Below are 22,112 nucleotides of genomic sequence, written 5' to 3'. Positions count from 1 at the left end.
AGGACAGCAAGGCCTGTTAAGTTACATAGAGAAACCAAAAAGCCAAAAAAAAAAAAAAAAAAAAAAAAAAAAAGGCATCTGTGGTTTATTTAACATGTTCTCTATAACGTTGATTTATAGGCTGGAATAAGCCTGGTCTCAAAACTTTAAGGAGAACAATTTTAATGTCTGTTTTTATTCTAGAAACATAGTTACTACAAATAATAAAATTGGTTCTTAGTTTTGGCGGGATATTGCAGTTTCTTAGCTACTTGTATTATGTACTGAAGTGATACAATACAAAAAGTGAGAATTTGGACTCAGTTGCCTTAAAATCAAGATGGTAGTCAACTGAGGGGAAAAAGAGTAACAACTAAAGCATATTAATATAGATAGGAATTTAATCTAGTGACAGAAGAAGGGAGATTCTCGGGGGAGAAAGTGTTTTCGGCTTGTTTTAAGACAGGATGTTTCAGGATGTTTGTGTCCATACTAACATTTGAAAAACAGTGGCTGTGGCTTCTTCATAGATAAAGGGCCCCATGATAGGTCCCGGGCTTGGTGTGGTAAGGTTTGACGTGGCACAGACGACAGCACTAAGCGGCTCACCGGCTTGCTAGTGCACTGGCTCACTCTTGACCACAGACGTGCATTTTACATTAGCGCCGTGTTCTTATTGTGTGCAAGTAGACATGGAGGTGTACTGACAGTAAAGCGTGTGCGCTCGCTGTGGTGCGTGTACTTAATTTATCTTAGCTTTTTACTTTTTTATGTCTTTGGGAAGGGTATTGGTGGCTTCAGCCCCCACCCCCAACCCCACTTTGTTACTTTTATTTTGTTTACTTATTTGTTTTGTTTGTGTTTTGTTTATCTGAGACAGGGTCTCACTATGTAGTTCTGGCTGGCCTAAAGCTCCTTCTGGAGACCAGGCTGGCCTCAAATTCACAGATATGTGCTTTCCAAGTGTTGGGACTAAAGACATGTTACCATTTACAACAATTTTTAATTTTTTGAGAAAAGGTCTCACTGTGTTGTCCTGGCTTGCCTAGAACTCCCTGTTGAGACCAGGGTGACCTCAAATTCAGAGATCTGCCTCTCGCTACCTCCCAAGTGCTAGGATTAAAGGTGTTTACCACCATTTCTGGCTCACTTTCTAGTTTTTTGAGATAATAGTTTCATATAGCAATGAAAGCTTTGAATGCTTGGTTTTTCAGACTCCCGATTCTTGAGTGCTGGGATTGGAGACATGACCACCACAGTTGTCATCTTTCCTCTCCCCCTTTTCTTTTTTCTTCTTTATACACTTTTCCTCTTTTCTCTCCTTTATACACTTAAAGACTTCATATATTAACCTATGAAAGAAATGCCAATAGCCTTATTTTTTGTGATGAGGAAATGGAGACATAAAGCAGTTAGGTGATGTGCTTCAAACCATATAGCTAGTTTATAAGAGCTACAGCTTGAACCCATGTGGTTTCTCTCTCGATAATGTGCCCTTCTGGCTTGCTCTAGTTGGTGTTGAGTTCAGGAGTATCCATTGCTTGTATTACCAAATTATTTAAACTGTGGCTCTGTCTCCTTGTTTCGTTTTGTTTTCATTTTTAAAAAAGATTTATTTCTTTATTATGCATACAGAGTTCTGTCTCCCATGTATGCCCGCATGCCAGAAGAGGGCGCCAGATCTCATTACAGATGGCTGTGAGCCACCATGTGGGTGCTGGGAATTGAACTCGGGACCTCTGGAAGAGCGGCCTGTGCTCTTAGAACCACTGAGCCATCTCTCCAGCCCCTGTTTTGTGTTCATTTTTATTCAGTAATTTTGAGCTAAGATTTTTTTTCCTTTTCTGTGTAACAGCTCTGGCTGCCCTAGAATTCATGTTGTAGACCAGGCTGGCCTTGAATTTAAAGAAATCTGCCTGCTTCTCCTTTCTGAGTGCTGAGATTAAAGGCATGCACCACCTATGCGTCACCAAAATAAGATCTTGTTATGTAGTCCATGCTAGCCTTGGATTTAAGATCTCCCTGTGTTCATCTTCTGAGTTCTTGCAGTAAGGATTATTGGCATGTGCCACCATAACTGGCTTAGTTTAATTTGTATTCTTACATGAAATAATGACTTACCAGTTTAAAAGTCACAAATACAAAATGCACAAACTATGTCAGATGTGGCAACTTACACCTGTAATCCTACCACTCAGATGGCTGAGGCAGGAGGATTAGGGCTTTAGTACCAGCCTCTGCTACATGATGAAATTGGGGCACAGAAAATTGTCTCTGTTGGCTTTATAGTAGTTATTTTTCATATGTGCCAGTGGCACGCTATTTACCCTGTCAGCCCTTAACCATGACCATTACATATAAAACTTTTCATATTTATATAGTATAACAATGAAAAGCTTTGGGAATGGTTTATTACTGTGACCTATGCACGTTACTTAACCCCTTGTGCTTTGATTTCCTCACCTGCATAGTAAGAATGAAAATGAATGAAAGGACCTACATTGTAGGACTGATGGGAGGGGTAGATGAGTGGATGCTTTGAGAGCCGTTCCTAGCACAGAGCTTATGTTGACCAAGTACTTTAATCTTTTCAGTGCCCCTATATGTTTATACAGTGTGTGTTTAGATAGCTGTGCCAAGGACACCTGAAAATCATTAAAAATGGGATAATTGCTGGGGTTAGTGGCATCTGCTTTTAACACCAGCACGTCAGAGGCAGAGGCAGGTGGATCCCTATGAGTTTGAGGACCACTTGGTCTACATAGAGAGTTCTAGGTCAGTTAGAGCCTCATAGTGAGAAACTTTCTTTAAAAAACAACACAAAACAGAAAATGGAAAAAGAATTACTGAATTTGCTAAAAGATTGATATAAAACATCCGTCTTAGAGATGGCATCAGTTTCCACAAGCAGTGTGTTTCCCATATTGTTTCTAGCCCAAATCCTCCTCTTTCTTTTATGAGTCCTCTAATGGTTGAAAAATGACATTTTACCATTACTTAGTGTCCTATTGCCCAATACTTTTTTTTTTCCTTTTTTTTTTTTTTTTTTTTTTTTTTTTTTGTTTTCGAGACAGGGTTTCTCTGCAGCTTTTTTTTAGAGCCTGTCCTGGAACTAGCTCTTGTAGACCAGGCTGGCCTCAAACTCACAGAGATCCGCCTGCCTCTGCCTCCCGAGTGCTGGGATTAAAGGCGTGCGCCACCACCGCCCGGCTTGCCCAATACTTCTTTATAAATATATATTAGGGCCATTATCTTCTCAACTGTTTTTGACAGTTAGAATGGGTAATTTGGTTTTTCTTTAGGCATTTCCTCCAAGTCTAGTAATAATTTTAATTATGTGTATGCCCTATAGAAATTTCAAAAGTTTAACTAAAATTTATCACTATGATGAATTAATCTTATTAATTTTTTCTTAGCTTCCTCTGAAGAAAGATTCCCTTAATACTAGTGTAAGGTTTTCTTCTCATATGTCTCACGCCTTTAGCTCCTCGGCTTATCTGAAGCCCATGCCACAGTGATCTGATAGCTCTCCTCCCTCTGCTCTCGTGGACTGTGGCGAAATGTTTCCCACCCGCAAACTATCAGCCTTGTTTATATATTGAATTACATAAAATTCGGACTTGCTAATGTATTGTTTAATTGAAGTACTTTTATATTGTGCCAATATCACATTGTTTTAATTATCACTTTCTAGATTTGATATATGATACACTTCAAAGGGTGGTTGGTGTATGCTATGTCTACCACTTTCAGCCTTGGAAACCATTACTTTGCCTTTTGTCCTTGTATATTTGGATATTGTGAGAGAGCATAAATGGAATCATAGCATACATTTTCTTGTGGCTGGATCCCTTCCCCCTCCTCCCCCTCTCTATATTGGGAATTAAACTGCTCCTTCTGGGCAGACTGTCGGCAGTATGGCAAAGTGTTGTGCAGCTTCAGTGGTGTAAGCTGCCTTAACGTGGCAGCTGCTTGCACCATGACTTTGTTAGGGGTATCATTTTAAACTGCTTTCAAAGATAGAGACTAGAGGGCTGCAGACATGGCTTAGCCTCTTCATTTTCTGAAGCATAACATTCTAACATTATGTGTTTCTGCAGCTGAAGACCTGGAGTTGCTCACCTGTGATAGCTTTTCTCACCGAGTTGAAAAGTCACCCCGAATCAGCAACTCTTCAACATTACACTTAATCTGTGCTTGGGCTCCAATTCTGATTCATATATTCTTTGAGAGTACCTATTAAGGGTTAAAGGCCATGCCAGTCAGTTAAAAATTGTATAAGCTCATTTGTCTTTTTGTCTGTCCATCCATCTGTCTGTCCGTCCGTCCGTCCATCCATCCGTCCGTCCGTCCGTCCGTCCATCCATCCATCCATCCATCCATCGTGTGTGCACCATGGTACAGAAGTGGAGGTCAGGGGACCTTTATAGGAGTTGGTTCTCTCTTTTCACTCTATGGGGCCTGAGGATCAAACTCAGGTTGTCAGACTTGGTGGCAGGGACTGTGACCCAGTGAGCCACCTCTCTGGCCAAACGCCAGTTTTTGGGATTGTTTATTTCAACAGTGTATGCTTATAATCCAGAATTTGGGAGGTTCAGGCATGAGGATCAGTGGTAGAGCTTGCCTAACACAAAAGGTCCAACCCCTAATTCCCAAAAAGAAACAAAAGTAAAACAGAAACCAAAGGGGATTTCCTGTTTTTAATTTAGGGTAAAAATATTAAGTAATTTTATCAGTTTATTTTTCTTGCTTACTTATTATATGCCGTGCAGTATAAAATGTTATTTAGCTCCATGTTATTTAATTCCTATAATTTTTTAAAGATAGTCTTACCTTTTTTATTTTTAAGTAGACCCATAAAGTAAAATAAAATAAAATAAATAAAACAGAAACAACTTTGAGAACCTGGGTAATTTGAACCTCCTCAGCAGAGTTGTTTTTTGAGTGTGTCCACATCCCCAGCTAGAGATGGACTGTTCCTGTCCTACCATCTTGTCACATTTGTGAACGCAGTGCACTGTCACTGGTCACTGTGATAGGATGAAGTCTAATGTTTGTTTTCAGACATGGAAGTGTAGGAAGTCATTTCAAGAATAAATCACAGATTTTCAGAGTGGTGTCTTCAAGGTTGAAAGCTTGGGTGGGGCTTCCCAGTCTGATTGGAAAGCAGGGCACAGAAGTTTGCCTTGAAGATTTATTTTCATAAGTGTACTATGTTTAGTTTGTGTGTTTACTGAGGAAGTCTGGAGTTGAGGAGGGTTTGAAGATGATGGGAGGAATGAGGCACCAGCCCAGCTGGGGTGTGTGTGTGTGTGTGTGTGTGTGTGTGCGCAGTGTCTGTCTGTCTGTCTGTCTGTGTCTGTCTGCCTGCCTGCCTGCCTATTTGGTACGGACATAAGAACTACTGAAAGTGTGCCTATCTTGTACTTGTTATTTAGCAGTATCTGCATTGAGGGAATTTAACAAAGGCGTTTCTTCCTGCTGCTGCTTGAGGAAAACGTTGCTCTGGCTGTGAGCTCTTTTCTAGAGGGCTGTGGTGGGATGTTTCACAATCACCCTGGAGCAGATTGAGAGCCGCTTTTAGGGAAACTTGGCAAACAAGTTATGTGAGTGTGCTGGTGTTTTTAATATCTGAACGCCTGTTGGACACGTAAACTGCTTAACAGCGCTGAAGTAGTTATTCTGTAGTTTTCAGGGCTGCTCGAGTGAGGGAAATAAAGGCATTTATTAGCAGAAGCACACACCGTGCTGCTTCTACTGGCCCCTTCACTGCTCCTTTAGTTGATAGTATTGGCTCATAACCTACTAGATGAACCACAACCAAGGGAAGCTACCAGGGGCAGTGTCGAAATCTGAGGAACTGTCCTTGGTTTGATTTATTATTGCTAAAATTTTGGCTGAAATTTTGCTTTCAACATATGCTCTAGGGATTACCTGTACATAATATGTTCTTGTTTTCCCCTTGTGCCTTTAAGATTGCCAGTAAAGTTAGAAAACCTATGAAACTCAGTTTTTCTCACTATAGCAAAACTGGCTTTTAGAAACAGAGGCTTCAAAAACTGATTTGATAGAATTTTGAATCCAGGAAGTCTTTCTTCTCCAGGGTTTGTGGTTTACTTTGGTTCTGTTCCACAAACAAAGTAAAAATCATTTACAAATGCCAAGTAGCAAAAGACCCAGTAACATATATGTTTAGATTTCTAATATTCAGAGATTTGCATAAATGATAAGAGTTGACCCAATTTAGGCAATGCAGCTTTGAATGATTCTTCCTATCAGTGTTTCTATACCCCGAGTGCAAATTGGACCCACCTGGGGAATTTTATTTATAGGCCTTGGCCATATCCCTGGATACTCTGGATTATCTGGTACTCACTTGCTGCTTTAAAATGTTTCCCGATGTAGAGACAAGGTTAAGTAATGCTAGAATTTAGTGAAATTCTCTTTCTCAAATAATACCTAGGACTGGGGTATGACTCAGTGGTACAGTGTCTGCTTAGCATGTGTGATTTATCTGAGTTTATCCTCAGATTTCCAAGGATATGATTGGCTTCAAGAGGGTAGAAAAAATGATTAATTTGTTTAAATGAAGAAAGCTCTTAGACATGTTTGGAGAGCATTAATTTTTTTTTTTTTAGAAAGGGGCTCCTGTAGCACAGGCTAGCCTAAAACTTGTCCTAGAGGTAAGGATGCCCTTGACTTATCAGAGAGTGGCTTGAGAAGGGTGAGAAGGATCGGAAATTGTGACTTTGTTAGAGTAGGTGTGGCCTTGATGGAGGACGTGTGGCTCTGGGTTTTGAGGCTTCAAAAGCCCAACCCCTTTCCCCCTCTCTCTCTTGGCCTGTGGATCGGGAAGTAGCTCTCAGCCACTGCTCCAGCGCCCTGAGTTCTTCCATGCTCCCACCATGTTATAAGAGTTGCCTTGGCCAGGATGTCCCTTTTAGCAATAGAGCAGTACAAAAAAAGACTGTCACTTTATTTCTTTAGGGAAACATTTATTTATGGTGTAGTTGAGGGATAACACTCGCCTGCATGCTCAAAGTCCTGGGTTTGATCCCACCACAACAGTAAATAATCATCAGCAATAATAAGTAATACTAAAGGTAGTTTTATAAAAGAAACTACAGGTATTCTTTAGCTGTCACTAGTCTCATAACTTTTTAAATTTTATTTTTGAGTTGGCGCTGCGTAGGTTGGCTTCAGATTGCTGTGGTCAAGTTATTCTCTGTGTCGGTCTCCCAATTATCTGGGACTGCGGGAGGTGCTGCTGTGCTCACTGCTTGCACCTTTTTCTTGGAGTTCTTTTCTGAAATCAGTCCTGGAAAAGTTAGGTTTAAACAATGCAGAAAAAAAAGGAGTTCAAATATAAAGTCTAATCTAAATTTAAAACCAGCAGTAAATTTATATATGTCTTCATTTTATTTTCAGAAGCTTTTGGTATTGGGATAAAGGAAACCAGTGTTCAAACAGTAGACTTAAAGCGAAATTGAGTCCTATTAGGGGTGGAATTTGTTAACTTTTCCCCTCTTCATCTATTAAAAATCCGAACCCATATAGTTGCAGAATGTGACCTTATTTGGAAACGGGACCATTGCAGATGATTAGGATAAATGGGGGTGAGCCCCTACACTAGGGTGACCCAGACACTCAGGGGCGAGCATCAGATCAGCATGAAGACAGCCAGTTGCAAGTCGAGGAGAACTGAGTAGGTCTGCAGACGGAACCAGCCATATGCCAACACCTTCACTTCTGACATAATCCTCAGACTGCGAGAGTACATTTCATAGTTGTTAAAGGCACTTAGTTTTTGGTACTTGTTGTGGCAAGTCCCAAGCAGATGATTCAGGTCAGAAGTTTTACTTACTTAAAAATCTAAACCTTAGAGAATTCAACATGTGAAATTTGTTTGCTCATACCATCTTTCCTTCATGGCCCTGGCTAGCCTGAAACTTGTTAGGTAGATCCTGGCCTTGAACTTTCAGCAATCCCCCTGCCTTTGCTTCTGGAGAGTGCAGGGTCTCACCGTACTGTGAGGAATGTGTGGTTTTGAAACGGTTGGTTCTTGAGGGCTCATACCTAGTCAGTTGTTAGTCAGTCCAGATGAAAGGCAGGAGTCCAGGTCCACAGTGGAGTTCCTGAGTGGTGCATTTTCCTTCCATTGTGGTTTCACCTGAGATGTGCTCTGTAGCTTCAGGCTTCTTACTTCTCCTAGTTTTAAATTTATATATATATATAGTGTGGTGTGTGTGTGTGTGTGTGTTGCCTGTGTGTATGTCAGTATAGCACATGTGTGCCTGCCTAGAGGCCGAAAAGGGGCACTGGATCCCTGGGACTGGAGTTAGAGATGGTTTTAAACTGCCCTGTGGGTGCTGGGAATCAAACCCGGGTCCTCTGGAAGAGCAGCCAGTTCTCTTAACCACTGAGCCATCTCTCCAGCCCTTTTATTCTTACAAACATGTGAGTTCTTTATTTTAAGTGATTGATGTACCCTGAGAAGTGGAAAGTGAAGAACTTTGAAATAGTCCATGGTTTTAAATTTTTTATTTTTGAGATTATAATATAATTTCAATATTTCTTCCTTTCCTTTCCTCCCTCCAAACCCTCTCATATACCCATCCTGGCTCTCCTTTCAAATTCATGGCCTTTACTTCTTTCACTACTTGTTATTGTATGCATATATGTTTATATTTACATTTGTATATGTGTTTATATATACATTACAAATATACACACATATATTAATCCTGCTAAGATATATAATGTTGCTTGGGTATGTTGTCAGGTACTGACTCTTTTGGCACCAGACACCAACTGGTGTGTTCTTCCCTGGGGAAAACCACCTCTCCCACGCCTAGATTTCTTCAGCTGTCCTTGTAGTTTCTTTGTGTAGGCTTCCCCATCCATTTTGGCATGCCAGGGGGAGTTGTCCCTGTCCAGGTTATATCTGGACAGTCATGTTGGGGAGCTTGGGACACTGTGAAGGAACGAAATACCACAGCAAACTGCCGAGCCTCTGGCTCTTACATTCTTTCTGGACCATTCATCCACATGCGTTCCCTGAGCAGGTGTGTTCTGTAGATGATGCATTGGGACTGAGCTCGACAACTCCATTTTATTGGTTGTGGTTTCTGTAGCAGTCTCTTTCTCTTGGTGAGGGTGAGACTATACTTACCTGTGGTATAAAAACAAATGTTTTTCAGATTGTTGTTAGGGATTATTATGTTTATGATTTTAATGAGATACTCAAGTTACCTTAGCAAAAGAAGACTGTATGTATAAATCAGGAATGATTCGGAGAGAAGATAACAATGCCAGGAAAGTTTGTAGCCGCCTGACAGAAACCCTAGCCAAAGATAACGTTAAAGCCAAACCACCACTCTGAATGCCGTGTTTACCATTGTGTCTAAACAGAGCCAAGGAGATAGGTGTTCAGTTTAATAAAGCCATCATTTTGATTCTGACTAAGTAGGATACAGATAAATAACATAGACCCTGGAGTCAGTTCAAGTTAGGGTTTGGTTACTTGACAGCTATGTGGCATGGTATAGTATAGTTGCTACTCATATCTGAGGGGCACAGGCCTGAGAACTTTTGCATAAGCATAAGCCTTAAGTACCTCATTTAAAACACTGTATTACTTAAAACCTAAAACCTTGCCTTAAACTCCTTTCTTAAATATCCTTAACTCAGTTTCTAAATGAATTACACCTGATATACTGTAAATTTATTGAAACAGATTGTTAGACTATTTTGAGAATAACGACAAGTTTAAAAATGTTCAATATAAGTACAGTTTATTTTTGTGTGTATACATGTGTGTTCTACATGTAATGTACCCTGGGCATGCAGTGTGAATATGTATGTGTATTCACATGTATGTTGCCAGAGGTGTTCCTTCTGTCCCAACTGCCCTGACCCAAAATCATTCACACAGAAACTGTATATAATTAGTTGGCCTAAGACAAGGCTCCTTACATCTTAAATTAGCCCATTTCTATTATTTTATATTTTACAACCATGAGGTTTGTGGGCCTACTGGCAAGGTTCCACTGGCAGCTCCGCTACTTTTCTCCTCTGCTGGCTACCTGACGTCTCCCTGACTCTCCACCTCCTCTCTCTCTACATCTGATTTGGATTTCCCACCTGGCCTTTACTCTGTTAAGCCATGTGCTGAAAGCAGTTCTTTATTCAGTAACCAATAAAAGCAACACATAGACAGAAAGGACTTTCCACATCATATGTGTGTGCGCCTGGATATACGTTGTTGGGTGTGTGTGTGTGTGTGTTTGTGCCAAAGGTTGACACTGAGTATCTTCCTCCATTTGCTCTTCACTTTATTCTGCTTGAAGCAGGGTCTGACATTTTGAATAGGCCTTGCCTATTTAGCTAATCCAGCTAGCCCCACGTGCCCAAGGGGTCTCTGTCTTTACCTTCCCAGCACTGGGGTCAGAGGTGGAGCCTCCCACCTGACAGACTCCTGGGGATCAGAACTTGCTCCTTCACGCTTCCCACAGCAAAGTGCTTTATCCACCAAGCATCTCCTTAGCCCATGCACATTTAAACAATATTTTATATCTGCAGCTTTAATCAGTGGTATTTATCTTTCTCTCATCTCTGCTTCCTTTGTATAACAACATCACTTAAGCCAGTGTTGGAGAAAGCACTAGGTCTGGTGATTCATACTTTCTTTGTTATGTTTCTCTTGTATGCCCCTGCCTGCTCACTCACAGAACCAGTGCCTCTTTCCTTTTCCTCTCCATTTCTTTGTTTTCTTTTGGATACAGTCCTGACTAGCTTGGATTCACTCTCAAATCTCAGAACTCACCTACCTCTGTCTGTTCTTCCAAGTGCTGAGATTAAAGGTATTCTTTATATTTAACTAAATTTTTTTGGGTCAAAAGAGATGTTTTCTTTCTTATGTCTGCATTTTTTTTCTGCCCTAATATGGCTGAGCATTGAAAGCTGCGGTCTGTACACTCTGCCATTGAGCTTTATGCCTAACTTCACGGTTTTTGTTTGTTTGTTTGTTTGGCTTAGTTTGGTTTGGTTTTTTTCAAGACAGGGTTTCTCTATAGCTTTAAAGCCTGTCTTGGAACTTGCTCTGTAGACCAGGCTGACCTCGAACTCACAGAGATCCGCCTGTCTCTGCCTCCCTGAGTGCTGAGATTTAAAGGTGTGTGCCACCACTGCCTGGCCTAACTTCACTTTCCTCCTCTTCGCTTCATTTTGTTTCTCCTCTCTCTCTCTCTCTCCTCTCTCCTCCTCTCTTCTCTCTCTCTCTCTCACACACACACACCACACCACACAACACACCAACACACAACACAGACACTCTCAGGGGAGGGGATCTAACTAGGGAGCAGGGAGGGAGATAAATATAGAAAGAGGAGGAAATAAACAATAAGGTTCTCTGAAAAGTTATAAGGAATCATACCATTGTCTACTTGAAAATTATCATACATGTATGCCTTTTTATAAATATACATATATAGCTTTAGTGAATTTTTTTTTCATCTAGACTGACAGTTCTCCCTCTAAGAACCAAAGACTAACAAAAGCCAAAACACCAGACAGACACGAGATGCACTCTCTGAGTTGTTGTAAAGCTGTTCAAATACCCCCCAACATTACAGACCTTGGTTGACATCCAGAGGTGGACTGTGTTGCTGAAGACATGCACTTTAGATTCTAGCCTCCTGAGCTAGAACTGACCCGAACGCCTGCTCCCTGAGAACTAGCTTTCATGGTATCAGAAGGTACCGAGGAGGGAAGCAACCAACACCTAAGACCACCACCACAGCAACACGGCACGACACTCCTGGGAGTGCAGTAGTTCTACTTGGTGATGACAGTTCTTTTATTGGACTTAAGACCCTCTCAACAAGAGGGAAATCATGCCTGGTACTGAGATTTTTCTTAATAAATTGTTAAATAATAAAAAATAATGCATAAAACAAGCTCTGTGATGTATACATGGATGATTTCTGTCAGGGAACAAAGGAACTGGTAACAGCAGTTTCCTCTAGGGAGGACACCGGGGTAGAAAATAGTGATATTTGACAGGGTGTTCTTGATCTGTGAGTAAAGTAGAAAGAACAGTTACTTTCTCTAGGCAAGCTATAGTATTTTAGGCTAGATCAGGGAAGAGAGTAATAACAATGTCTAGTTATTTAAGATATAGGAGGGTTGAAGCCATGGCCCATTTGGCAAAGCATGAGGACTGAGTTCAGGTCCCCAGCAGTCATGTGAAGAACCGTGTGTAATGATGCAGGCCTGTAGTCTCAGCCCTGGGGAGACAGATAGCAGCATCCCCTGAGCTCACTGTTAGCTACTGTTGCTGGGTCTCTGAGCTCCTGGCTAAGTGAGAGACCCTATATTAAAAAAGGTACAAGCTGGGTGGTGGTGGTGGCGCACACCTTTAATCTCAGCACTCAGGAGGCAGAGGCAGGTGGATCTCCATGAGTTCGAGGCCAGTCTGCTCCACAAGGCAAGTTCCAGGACAGCCAGGACTGTTACATAGAGAAACCCTGTCTCAAAAAAGAAAGCACAAAAAAGGGGAAGGCATCTAAACACAGACCTCTAACCTGTGCATACAACATGTAGACATCCAAATATAGGAGCTATATAGATTCAGATAAAACTGTTGAGTTGATTCTTGTAATATTTATGTTCTTGCTAGTTTCTGTCCAAATTGCCAGAACTTGGTAGGTTTGTATAGGGAGGAATATTCTGGTTTTGAGTGAGGCCTACACTGTGAGTTGCATTTGGTACGCCTCAGTTTTGGACTTAGTGGCTGACTTTGAGTATGTTTTTAATTCTTTATTTGCCAATGGCAGGGGTGATTATCTCTGTTCTCACCGTGTACGTTGGGTTGTATAAAATACAGCAAAATTATGTAAAAATTTGTTGAACACTGGGTTCAGCCCCTTTTGAAATGGATTCAAGTGGAGCTGCTGAGACAAAAGAGACGGCGGAGCAGGCAGATGTCTGTGCTGGGTCGCAGTGCATGGCGGAGTGCTTGAGCAGGCAGATGTCTGTGCTGGGTCGCAGTGCATGGCGGAGTGCTTGAGCAGGCAGATGTCTGTGCTGGGTCGCAGTACATGCAGACTGATTACCTCTTAAGAAAAGGAAAGGAGGGTCCTTGACTTGGTTCAGAAAATAAAATGACTTGCGACCATGCTTGCTGAGCTGAGTTCGAACCCTGAGACTTACTTGGAAGGAGCAAACCAACTCCTGTCCTTGTCCTCTGACTTAACAGACATGTGGCCTTAAAGTCAAATATTTATATTTTGCTTTGGAAGTTAAATGTTTTCTTTATTGCTTATGTATGTGTTTATGTGTTTCATAATGTCAATTCTTGAGCCCCTAGTTTCAGTTTCAAAACTACGTTTAGAGTTTGAAAAGCCAGTTACTTTTGACAAACTTTTCTGAAACAGGAAGCACATCCAAATGTGCTTTAAGACCATCACTTATAAATCTCCTTGTTTAACATTCTCGAAGGTAAAGATACCATCTGTTTAATACCTGAGGTAATTAAGCTTTTATGATACAAGTAATATCTGGCCGTTCTCTGAAATTCTGTAAACACACTGTTTTTTTTATAAGATCAACACTGTTTAGTATATAACAAAGCCATAAGTAATTCCGGTGTAGTATACTCTCCTGAGGAAAATGTCTAAGTACCTGATGTCATTTTACATAAAAAGGAATCTTTCCCACTTAAAGCAGAATGTTCTTGGACTGGAGAGCTGGCTCAGAAGTTAAGAGCTCTGCTTTTCCAGAGAGCTCTTTTTTTTTCCAGAGCCACTGGGTGGCTCACAACCATCTGTAATGAGATCTGGTGTCCTCTTCTGGCCTGCAGGCATACATGCAGACAGAACACTGTATACATAATAAATAAATAAATCTTTTTTAAAAAAGCAGAATGTTCTCATAAAGTACTTATCATATTAAGAAGGAATATTAACCTTATAGTGGAAAAACTTGATACATATCAGGTTAACTAAGCAGCCAAAGTTTTAGTGTCCCAGGGGCCCCTGACATGATATTTCAGGTATACAACAATACTTCTTTTGAATTTTTGTCAAAAATGCAAACTGGATCGAAATAATCAACACACAATTTTGGGCTCTCCTTTATAACAAATGACTTTTTCTCTCTCAGAGATGTTACAGTTAGACAGGTGTAGTTTTGTTACTGAGCACTCGGGAGGCTAAGGCAGGAGGATGATTCTGAGTTTGAGGCAAGTAGGGATACATAGTAAGATTCCATTTCAACAAATCAAAACAGTGAAATAGAGTCTTTACTAAATGGAGCTACACTGAACGCTGAACTAATTTCTTCTATTCTATTCTATTCTATTCTATTCTATTTATTTATTTATTTATTTTTGGTTTTTTCCTGAGACAGGGTTTCTCTGTAACAGCTCTGGCTATCCTGGAACTCACTCTGTAGACCAGGCTGGCCTCAAGCTCACAGAGATCCTCCTGCCTCTGCCTCCCGAGTGCTGGGATTAAAGACATGCGCCACCACTGCCTGGCCTCCCAAACGTTGGATTAAAGGCATGCCGCCCACCACTGCCTGGCCTCCCAAGTGTTGGGATTAAAGGCGTGCGCCCCACCGCCTGGCCTCTCCTGTGTTTTTTTCCCTCCTGTTTTTACCCTTCCTCACTGCGAATGACAATTAGTGAAATGATTAAGGAAATTTGAATCAGATTTGTAGATTAGTTAATAGTACATATTGATGTTCTTTTCTGCTTTTGATAATCTGTCCTATTTTTATAGAATATAATGCATTTAGGAAATAAGACTTCAGTATTTTGGATTAAAAAGGCAGTCTGGTGACTGGAGAGATGGCTCAGCAGTTAAGAGCCCTGGCTGCTCTTCCGGAGGACTTGGGTTTAATTCCCAGCACCCACATGGCAGCTTACAACTTCAGTTTAAGGGGTCCAATGCTTTTGCCTCCCAGGACCATTGCTCACATGTAGTGCACAGACATACATGCAGACAAAACCACCCATAAAGAAAAAGAAAGAATGTCTACTAACCACGTTAAAAACAAATTAGAAAAAATGTGGAAAGATAACAATAATAGGAACACTTAAGTCGTTTAGAATTAGAGGAATATGAGGTAAGGTGGTATGAAAATCCTTTGAAGGGCTGGAGAGATGGCTCAGAGGGTTAAGAGCACTGGCTGCTCTTCTCAGATGGTCCTGAGTTTCAATTCCCCAGCAACTCACATGGTGTGCTTCAACAAACTATCTCGTAATGGGGGGTCCAGTGCCCTTCTTCTAGCTCGTGCAGGCCATACACTACAGAACAGAATATGTATACATTAATAAATAAACAAATATTTAAAAAAGAAAATCCTTTGAATAGTTTTGCAATTTTTCTAAGTTAGAAATTATTTCAAAATAAGAAATTTAAAGGAATCCAGGCATTGGTGGCTTATATTGTTATCCCTGTACTTGGGAGCCTGAGACAGAGTGTTCAAGGTGCCGCTGGGCTTCATAGTGAGTCCAGACTACTGTGGGCTGTGTAACATGATGAGCAGCTTAATTGACTTTTAGTACAGCGTTAAGAACTCCTGCTGCAGTTTTCTCAGTAGGAATAGAGTAGCTAGATGAGGTAAGGTTTTCTGTTCTGAGGTTCCACAGACAAGATCTTACGCTGTAGCTTTGGCTGGACCAGAACTCAGTTTGTAGATCAGGCTGGTCTCACACACAGAGATTCAAAAGCTTCCGCCTTCCAAATGCTGGAATTAAAGGTATGTGCCACCATACCTGTCCTAAAATTCTGCAGTTTTATAAATAGGCATTAGTAGGAAAAATTCATAACTTTAATACAGTCATCCCTAAAGAGGACAATAATCGAAAATGAGAGTTAATTGTTTGCATGTGAGTCAGAGGATGTCACAAGGCTTCCTGCCAAGTAACTCTGTAGGAGTTGCTGAACTGAGATTCTCTTCTGGGAGTGAAACTTTAGTAAGAGTCTATTTAATTATACATTTCATTGTATTCCACTTCCTGGTTCATGCTTAGGCATAATTTTAAAGTTTATTTCATTATTTTTAATTTAATGCCATTTTAAATATACTTTTAGAATCACCAATGAAAATTTTGTTATTTTTCTTAAAGATTTATTTATTTATTATATACCCAATGTTCAGCCTCCATGTATGCCTGCAGGCCAGAAGAGGGCACCAGCTCTCATTACAGATGGTTGTGAGCCACCATGTAGTTGCTGGAATTTGAACTCAGGATCTCTGGAAGAGCAGTCAGTGCTCTTAACCTCTGAGCCATCTCTCCAGCCCTGAAAACTTTGTTATTAAGATGAAGAATCAGGCATAGTGGGGCACACCTGTTATTGCAGCATTTAGGAGATGGAGGCAGGAGTTCAGATCATCCTCTGGTAAATAGCCAGCAGGCCAGCCTGGGATGCACAAGACCCATCTCTTAAAAAACAGAGATAAGATTAATTATTAAAGGTTAGGTGTTATAGGTTCATAGGCCTTACTACAATGAAAAGATTGTTACAATGTAAGTAGTTATGTAGATGGAAGTTTCTGTCCTGCCTGTCCCACAGCTGTTCAGTCCCAAGTAAACACAGGCTTATATTAATTATAATTTGACCTTTTGCTTAGGCTTATTGCTAACTAGTTCTTACAACTTAATTCATAATTGTTACCTATGTTTAGCCACGTGGCTTGGTACCTTTTCTCTCAGTAAGGCATTTTCGTTTCCTCTGGTCCTGTTGGTGACTGTGTCTCTGCCTTTCCTCTTCCCAGAATTCTCCTAGTCTGGGTCACCCCACCTATACTTCCTGCCTGGCTACTGGCCAATTGGCATTTTATTAAACCCATACGAGTGACATATTTTTACCGTGTACAAGAGCATTATCCCACAGCCTAGTTGAGCCAGGTATGGTGGCATATACTTGTAACCCCACAGTTTAAGAGCATGAGCTTAAAGTTTAACTACAAAGAGGGATTCTGTCTCCAAAAGCTAAGATAAACACACAAACGTGCACAGACTCAAGCTGCCCCCAACAAACAAATAAGATGATATGGGGACTAAATTGCTAGAGGTTATAAAACAGGGTTGCATGTGGATCAGTGTCTGAGTTCTGCCTAGTCTGCATTAAGTACTGGGTGCAGTCCCCATTTAAGAAGATGAGAACAAATAAGTCACAAATGAGTGTCACGTGTTTGTTGAAAGAATAAAATGTTCTTGAATTGTATCCACCAAAAGCAGAATTATTGTCTTTACCTCCCCTCCATCACTTGCAGCTTGGAGATCCTGCCATATTCCCTGCTGTCATTGTGGAGCATGTTCCTGGTGCCGATATTCTCAATAGTTACGCCGGGCTAGCCTGTGTGGAAGAGCCCAATGACATGATAACTGAAAGTTCACTGGATGTTGCTGAGGAAGAGATCATAGACGACGATGACGATGACATCACCCTCACAGGTGTGTGTGTGTCACTGTTACAGGTGGTCAGGGTATGGGCCAAGTGTTTCCAGGTTCTGGTCTTTTATCTAAGATTTAAAATGAGGGCTCACACAGATGTGCAAAAGTAAGGTAGCTTTATTCATAGCACAGTAGTAGTAGAGATTATAGAGGGATTACCCTATCAAGTAACAGTGAGGTTATTCAAGGGCCCAAGGAGAAAATTTAGAGTCTTTTTTAAAAACAAAACAAAACAATCTTTTCTCATTTTACCAATCCCAGTTCCTACTCCTTCCCCTCCTCTCGCTCCCCTCACCCCATAAAGTCTTTTTTTTAAATGGAGTTTAAAGGAAGGAAGGACTGGCTACTGAGGGGTGTGGTTTGGGTGGCTATTTTAATTGATAGATTAGTTTATATAAGTGTATTTTCTATTATGCATGCTCCATCCCAAGACGCATCTGGTTTTAATTGTTTGCACGTCAGTTACGCACAGTCAGAAGATGAACACAGTGAGCTCTCTGAAGGTTACAGCAGGCACAGCTGTGCTTTACCCTGCGTGCACTGAAAACCAGTTCAGGGCGGATGGGCCTTCTGTTCTTATATCTGTATATGTTGGAAGCACACTTGACTACAAACAGTCTTTACACAAGTAGGGGAACTTTATGTCGTCCTCTTTTTTTAAAAATTGTTGCTGCCTTTTAATCCACAAGCTGCTATCTGCAGTGTTTAGATCTTGAGGGCTGAAGTCTGAGGGAATTCTGTTCCCTCAGGCACTGACCCTTTCAAAACAATGGGGAATTTAGCTAAATCTCTGTCCCTCTGAAGAACTCAAGATTTAAGGATTCGTCTCCTTAGGAGAGGGTGAATAGCAAATAGCCCACCATCTCTCCAAAAGCCCTCACAAGGCTCCTCGTCCCTCCTTAAAAAACCCTTCTCCACCTGGCTCCTCCCTATCACTTCCTGTCAGCTAGTTGCTGACTCAACTTCCTAATCACAGGTGAATTTTATTTAATCAAACACATCTTTGCATCATTAAACAAATGTTCCAGAGCATAAACAAAAGTAATACACCTTAAAAGAATATTCTATAGCATGTTATTGTTAAGAGATATGTAGATGCAGGGCCAAGGTTTCTGGAGTTGCTAGGTGTGTTGTTTGGAGAAGGGTGTGTGTGAAGAGTGTGTGCAAGTAAGGAAATTAGGCTGCAAAGTACATTATTACCATGGAGAGATGCATTTAACCCCAAACCAAATGGAGGTCTGAGGGTAACTTTTATTACCTGCAGAAGCTAAAGCCTGTTGGACGAAGAAAATGACACATTCTGCCATCTTGCCTGGTTCATACTACTTTTTTGATCTCCTTTTCTATTTCCCTAAATATTGAAATAGACACGAGAAAGACTTGATTCAGAGTCATCTTCACTGAGTGCTTGTATCTACCTACTACCACATTCATGGGAGCCAAGTGAAAGCTGCTTGTAGGGAAAGAGAGGAATGTTATTTTCTTTCTAGTGCCACAGGAAACCAAGGAGTAAGCCAGGCCCTACTGTGAAGGAGCCCTGGGGTTTACAGAGGCCTCCTGTCCTGTCCAGGGTTAGAGGTGGTCTAGCACTGGAGACTGGAAGAACAGGCTGAAAGTGAGTGTACTAGTACTTTCATCAGTGTGCTTTAGCTTTGTATCATTTGTTTATTTGTTTATTTATTATTTTTTGTTTTGTTTTTCTTCCACCTGCCTCTGCCTCCGGAGTGCTGGGATTAAAGGTGTGTGCCACCACCTCCTTGCATTTTACCCATTTTTTGGAAGGGGGATTTATATCATTTTTAGATTTATTTTTATTTATTTGTATGAGCATTTTGCCTCTCTCTCTATATATGTGTGCTATAAGCATGCATGGTGCCTGTAGAAAACAGAGAGGGTGTGAAATTGACCAGTTGTGAGCCATGATCTGTGAGCTGTTTTCCTATTCCCAGAATTCTGTTCTCATTGCCCCACCTCTACTTCTTGTCTGGTTGTTCCGCAATACTTCCTGCCTGGCTACTGGCCAACCATCGTTTATTTAAAACATAATTGACAGAATACAGAATTGTCTCACATCATTTTACAGTGTATTTTGATGTAACTTCAAACCTTAGAGTTGGGTTCTGCTCAGTGTTAATTGGAAACCAATGTCTTCCAAAAAGGTACTTGTTCCTGGGTTTAGTCATCAATAAAGAATATTGATCTCCAAAGAAGTTGAAACTCGGAAGCAAGCCGAGGATCTTTAGGAAAGGAATTGTTTTGTTGAGTGTATTATTCCTTTACGTTTAGGCTTGAAGAGAGCAAATGACAGATACAGACTGGTTCCTTCCTAGAAAATGGGAAAGTATCGGGCTGGTACCAGAAAGCAAGCCATATCTTAAAAGCCAGATTATTTGTAGCATATTCTTCCTCCTCCCTTTCTTTTCTCACCACTCAAGTCCTTAGATGTTCTGTGCTTATCTAAGCAATGTGATGAGAAAGGGAAGAAGTTCTAGTTGCTTCATTCCAGAGTGGGGAAGGTAGTATTAAGCCTTTGAGAAGCTGGGGGGGGGGGGGGGGGGGGGGGGGGGGGAGAATGACAAGGGACCGAACAGTACCACCTTGTTTGCCGTGGCTGCCGGAACCTAGCATCGCTTCACTCGCTGGCAGAAAGAAGCATTTTAATTTTTGTTAACTTTTTTTCAAATATTTCTTTTTTTTCTCCAAGCAAGCTTTATTATCACAATATAATCAAAATATCACACGTTTCCCCCTTTTGTCCAATTAAAAAGTGAAGGTTTTACTAACATAGTAAAGCTATCTATATACACTAAATACAATAACTATATATAATATATACAGGGAAGAATTATGTTAACAATGTCCAATCCATTTGCATTTGGTAAATTTAAATAAAATAAAATAAAATAAAATAGTTTATTATCTATCCTATCTTATTAAGCCCAAGGTGTTGTACCTAAATTACTTTTTTTTCCAATTCAATCTGGTTTTCTATTTCTTTTCTTTCTTTCTTTCTTTTTTTTATTGAGCTCTACAGTTTTCTCTGCTTCCCTCCCTGCCTCTCCCCTCCCCCCAGAAGCATTTACTTGGAGGTCAAGGTACTGGCTGGCTTGGTTTCTTTCTCCCGTGCTTTCTGATGCTGTCTTCTCCCTGCTCACTATACACGTCCAGATGTCCTAGTCTACTGTGATGACCTCATTCTAACTGGCCTCCTTAAAAACAGTCTGCACATCTTCTGGGGTGTCTTCTTTGCTTGTTTTGGTTGTGGTAATGGTTGTTCCTGGTGCTGGGATGGAATCCAGAGTCATGTGTCTGGTGTGGCAAGTGCACTACTGTTGTGTTCCAGCACCAGCTAAAAGGAATTTTGAGGGACGCACATGGTATTATGTAATTATTTCATGCTAATTTTTAATGCATAATGATATCATTGTGTTAGGCTCCTTATATTTTAGATACATGCGCAGGTCCAGATTTGTTGTCCCAAGACTTGGGAGGCAGAGACAGAAGGGTCAGTTATTCTAGGCCAGCCTCAGCTACATAGTGTGTTTGAGGACAGGGTGGATTATAATAAGGTTCTGTATTTAAAAAAAAATAGTGCTGCTAAAAAAGGCTCAGTGAGTAAAGACACTTGCTGCCGAGTGCCCTACCATCCAAGTTTGATCGACCTACATGGTATTCAGCTTCTCCATTGACCTCCACATGCATGCTGTAGTATGAGCATACATTCATACAAACACATAAACATAAGAAATTACAAAAATAACAAAGCAACAACCAAACAAATGAATAAAAATGGAGTATTGAATCCCTCACAGTGATCCTTTGTAGGAAGTGAGGTAGGTCTTGGGGGTGGTGGGAGGGCGAGGGTGAAATATTAACTACTTTTTGATTGTGTCTGAAGCTGTGAATGAGCACAGAATGCTTTATTATATTATGTCTCATAATTTTGGTTTGTTCAAAATTTCTAACATATAAAGATTAATTACTTTATGGTGGTGAATGCCTGTGACCCCACACAAGAGGGAGGAGCGGGAGGGCCATTGTGAGTCTGGGGCCAGCCAGGGTAGACACGGTCACTAAAAGACAGAAGTGCTGGGGAGAGGGCTCTCATTGTGAAAGCATAATGACCCGTGTCCAATCCCCAGAACCCACGGACAAGTGGAAGGAAAGAAAGAACTCCATAAACTTGTCCGCTGACCTCCATGCACACTTTGTAGCATGGGTCACACACATCATACAGACACATGTGCATACAAGATGATGATAATTTTGAAACTCCCCTCAAAAACCACAATGGCAATTGGCTGGTATGACACCTGTGTTCCCAGCACTTGGGAGGGTGAGGCAGGGGTATTTTTGCAAGTGTGAGGCTAGCCCGAGCTATAGTGCATGTCTTAGTCTGCTTCTGCCAGTGTGAGGCTAGCCCGAGCTATAGTGCATGTCTTAGTCTGCTTCTTTGCCACTGTGATAAACCCTGTGCCCCAAAACAGCTTGGGGAGGAAAGGGTTTATTTGGTTTACACTTCCACATCACAATCCATCATTCAGGGGAGTAAGGGCAGGAACTCAAGGTAGAACCTAGAGGCAGGAGCTGAAGCAGAGGCCATGAAGGAATGCTGCTTACTAGCTTATTCTCATGGTTTGCTCAGCCTACCTTTTATTCTTAAAGG

General features: G+C 41.0%; 1 protein-coding gene across 5 annotated transcripts in view; it reads left to right on the top strand.

The window, feature by feature from the left end:
- Elf1 (E74 like ETS transcription factor 1) overlaps nt 1-22,112 on the top strand; it is a 93,240-nt gene that overhangs the window by 54,615 nt on the left and 16,513 nt on the right. For all 5 annotated transcript variants that reach the window (XM_038310340.2, XM_038310335.2, XM_038310336.2 and 2 more), the window contains exon 3: nt 17,266-17,446. In XM_038310340.2, the coding sequence (XP_038166268.1) occupies nt 17,266-17,446 (181 nt within the window). The remainder of the gene's footprint in view (nt 1-17,265; nt 17,447-22,112) is intronic.

Source organism: Arvicola amphibius, chromosome 13 (assembly GCF_903992535.2).
Source record: "Arvicola amphibius chromosome 13, mArvAmp1.2, whole genome shotgun sequence".
Taxonomy (NCBI): Eukaryota; Metazoa; Chordata; class Mammalia; order Rodentia; family Cricetidae; genus Arvicola; species Arvicola amphibius.
Note: the sequence above shows the minus strand (reverse complement) of the source record. Positions and strands in the feature narration are given on the sequence as shown.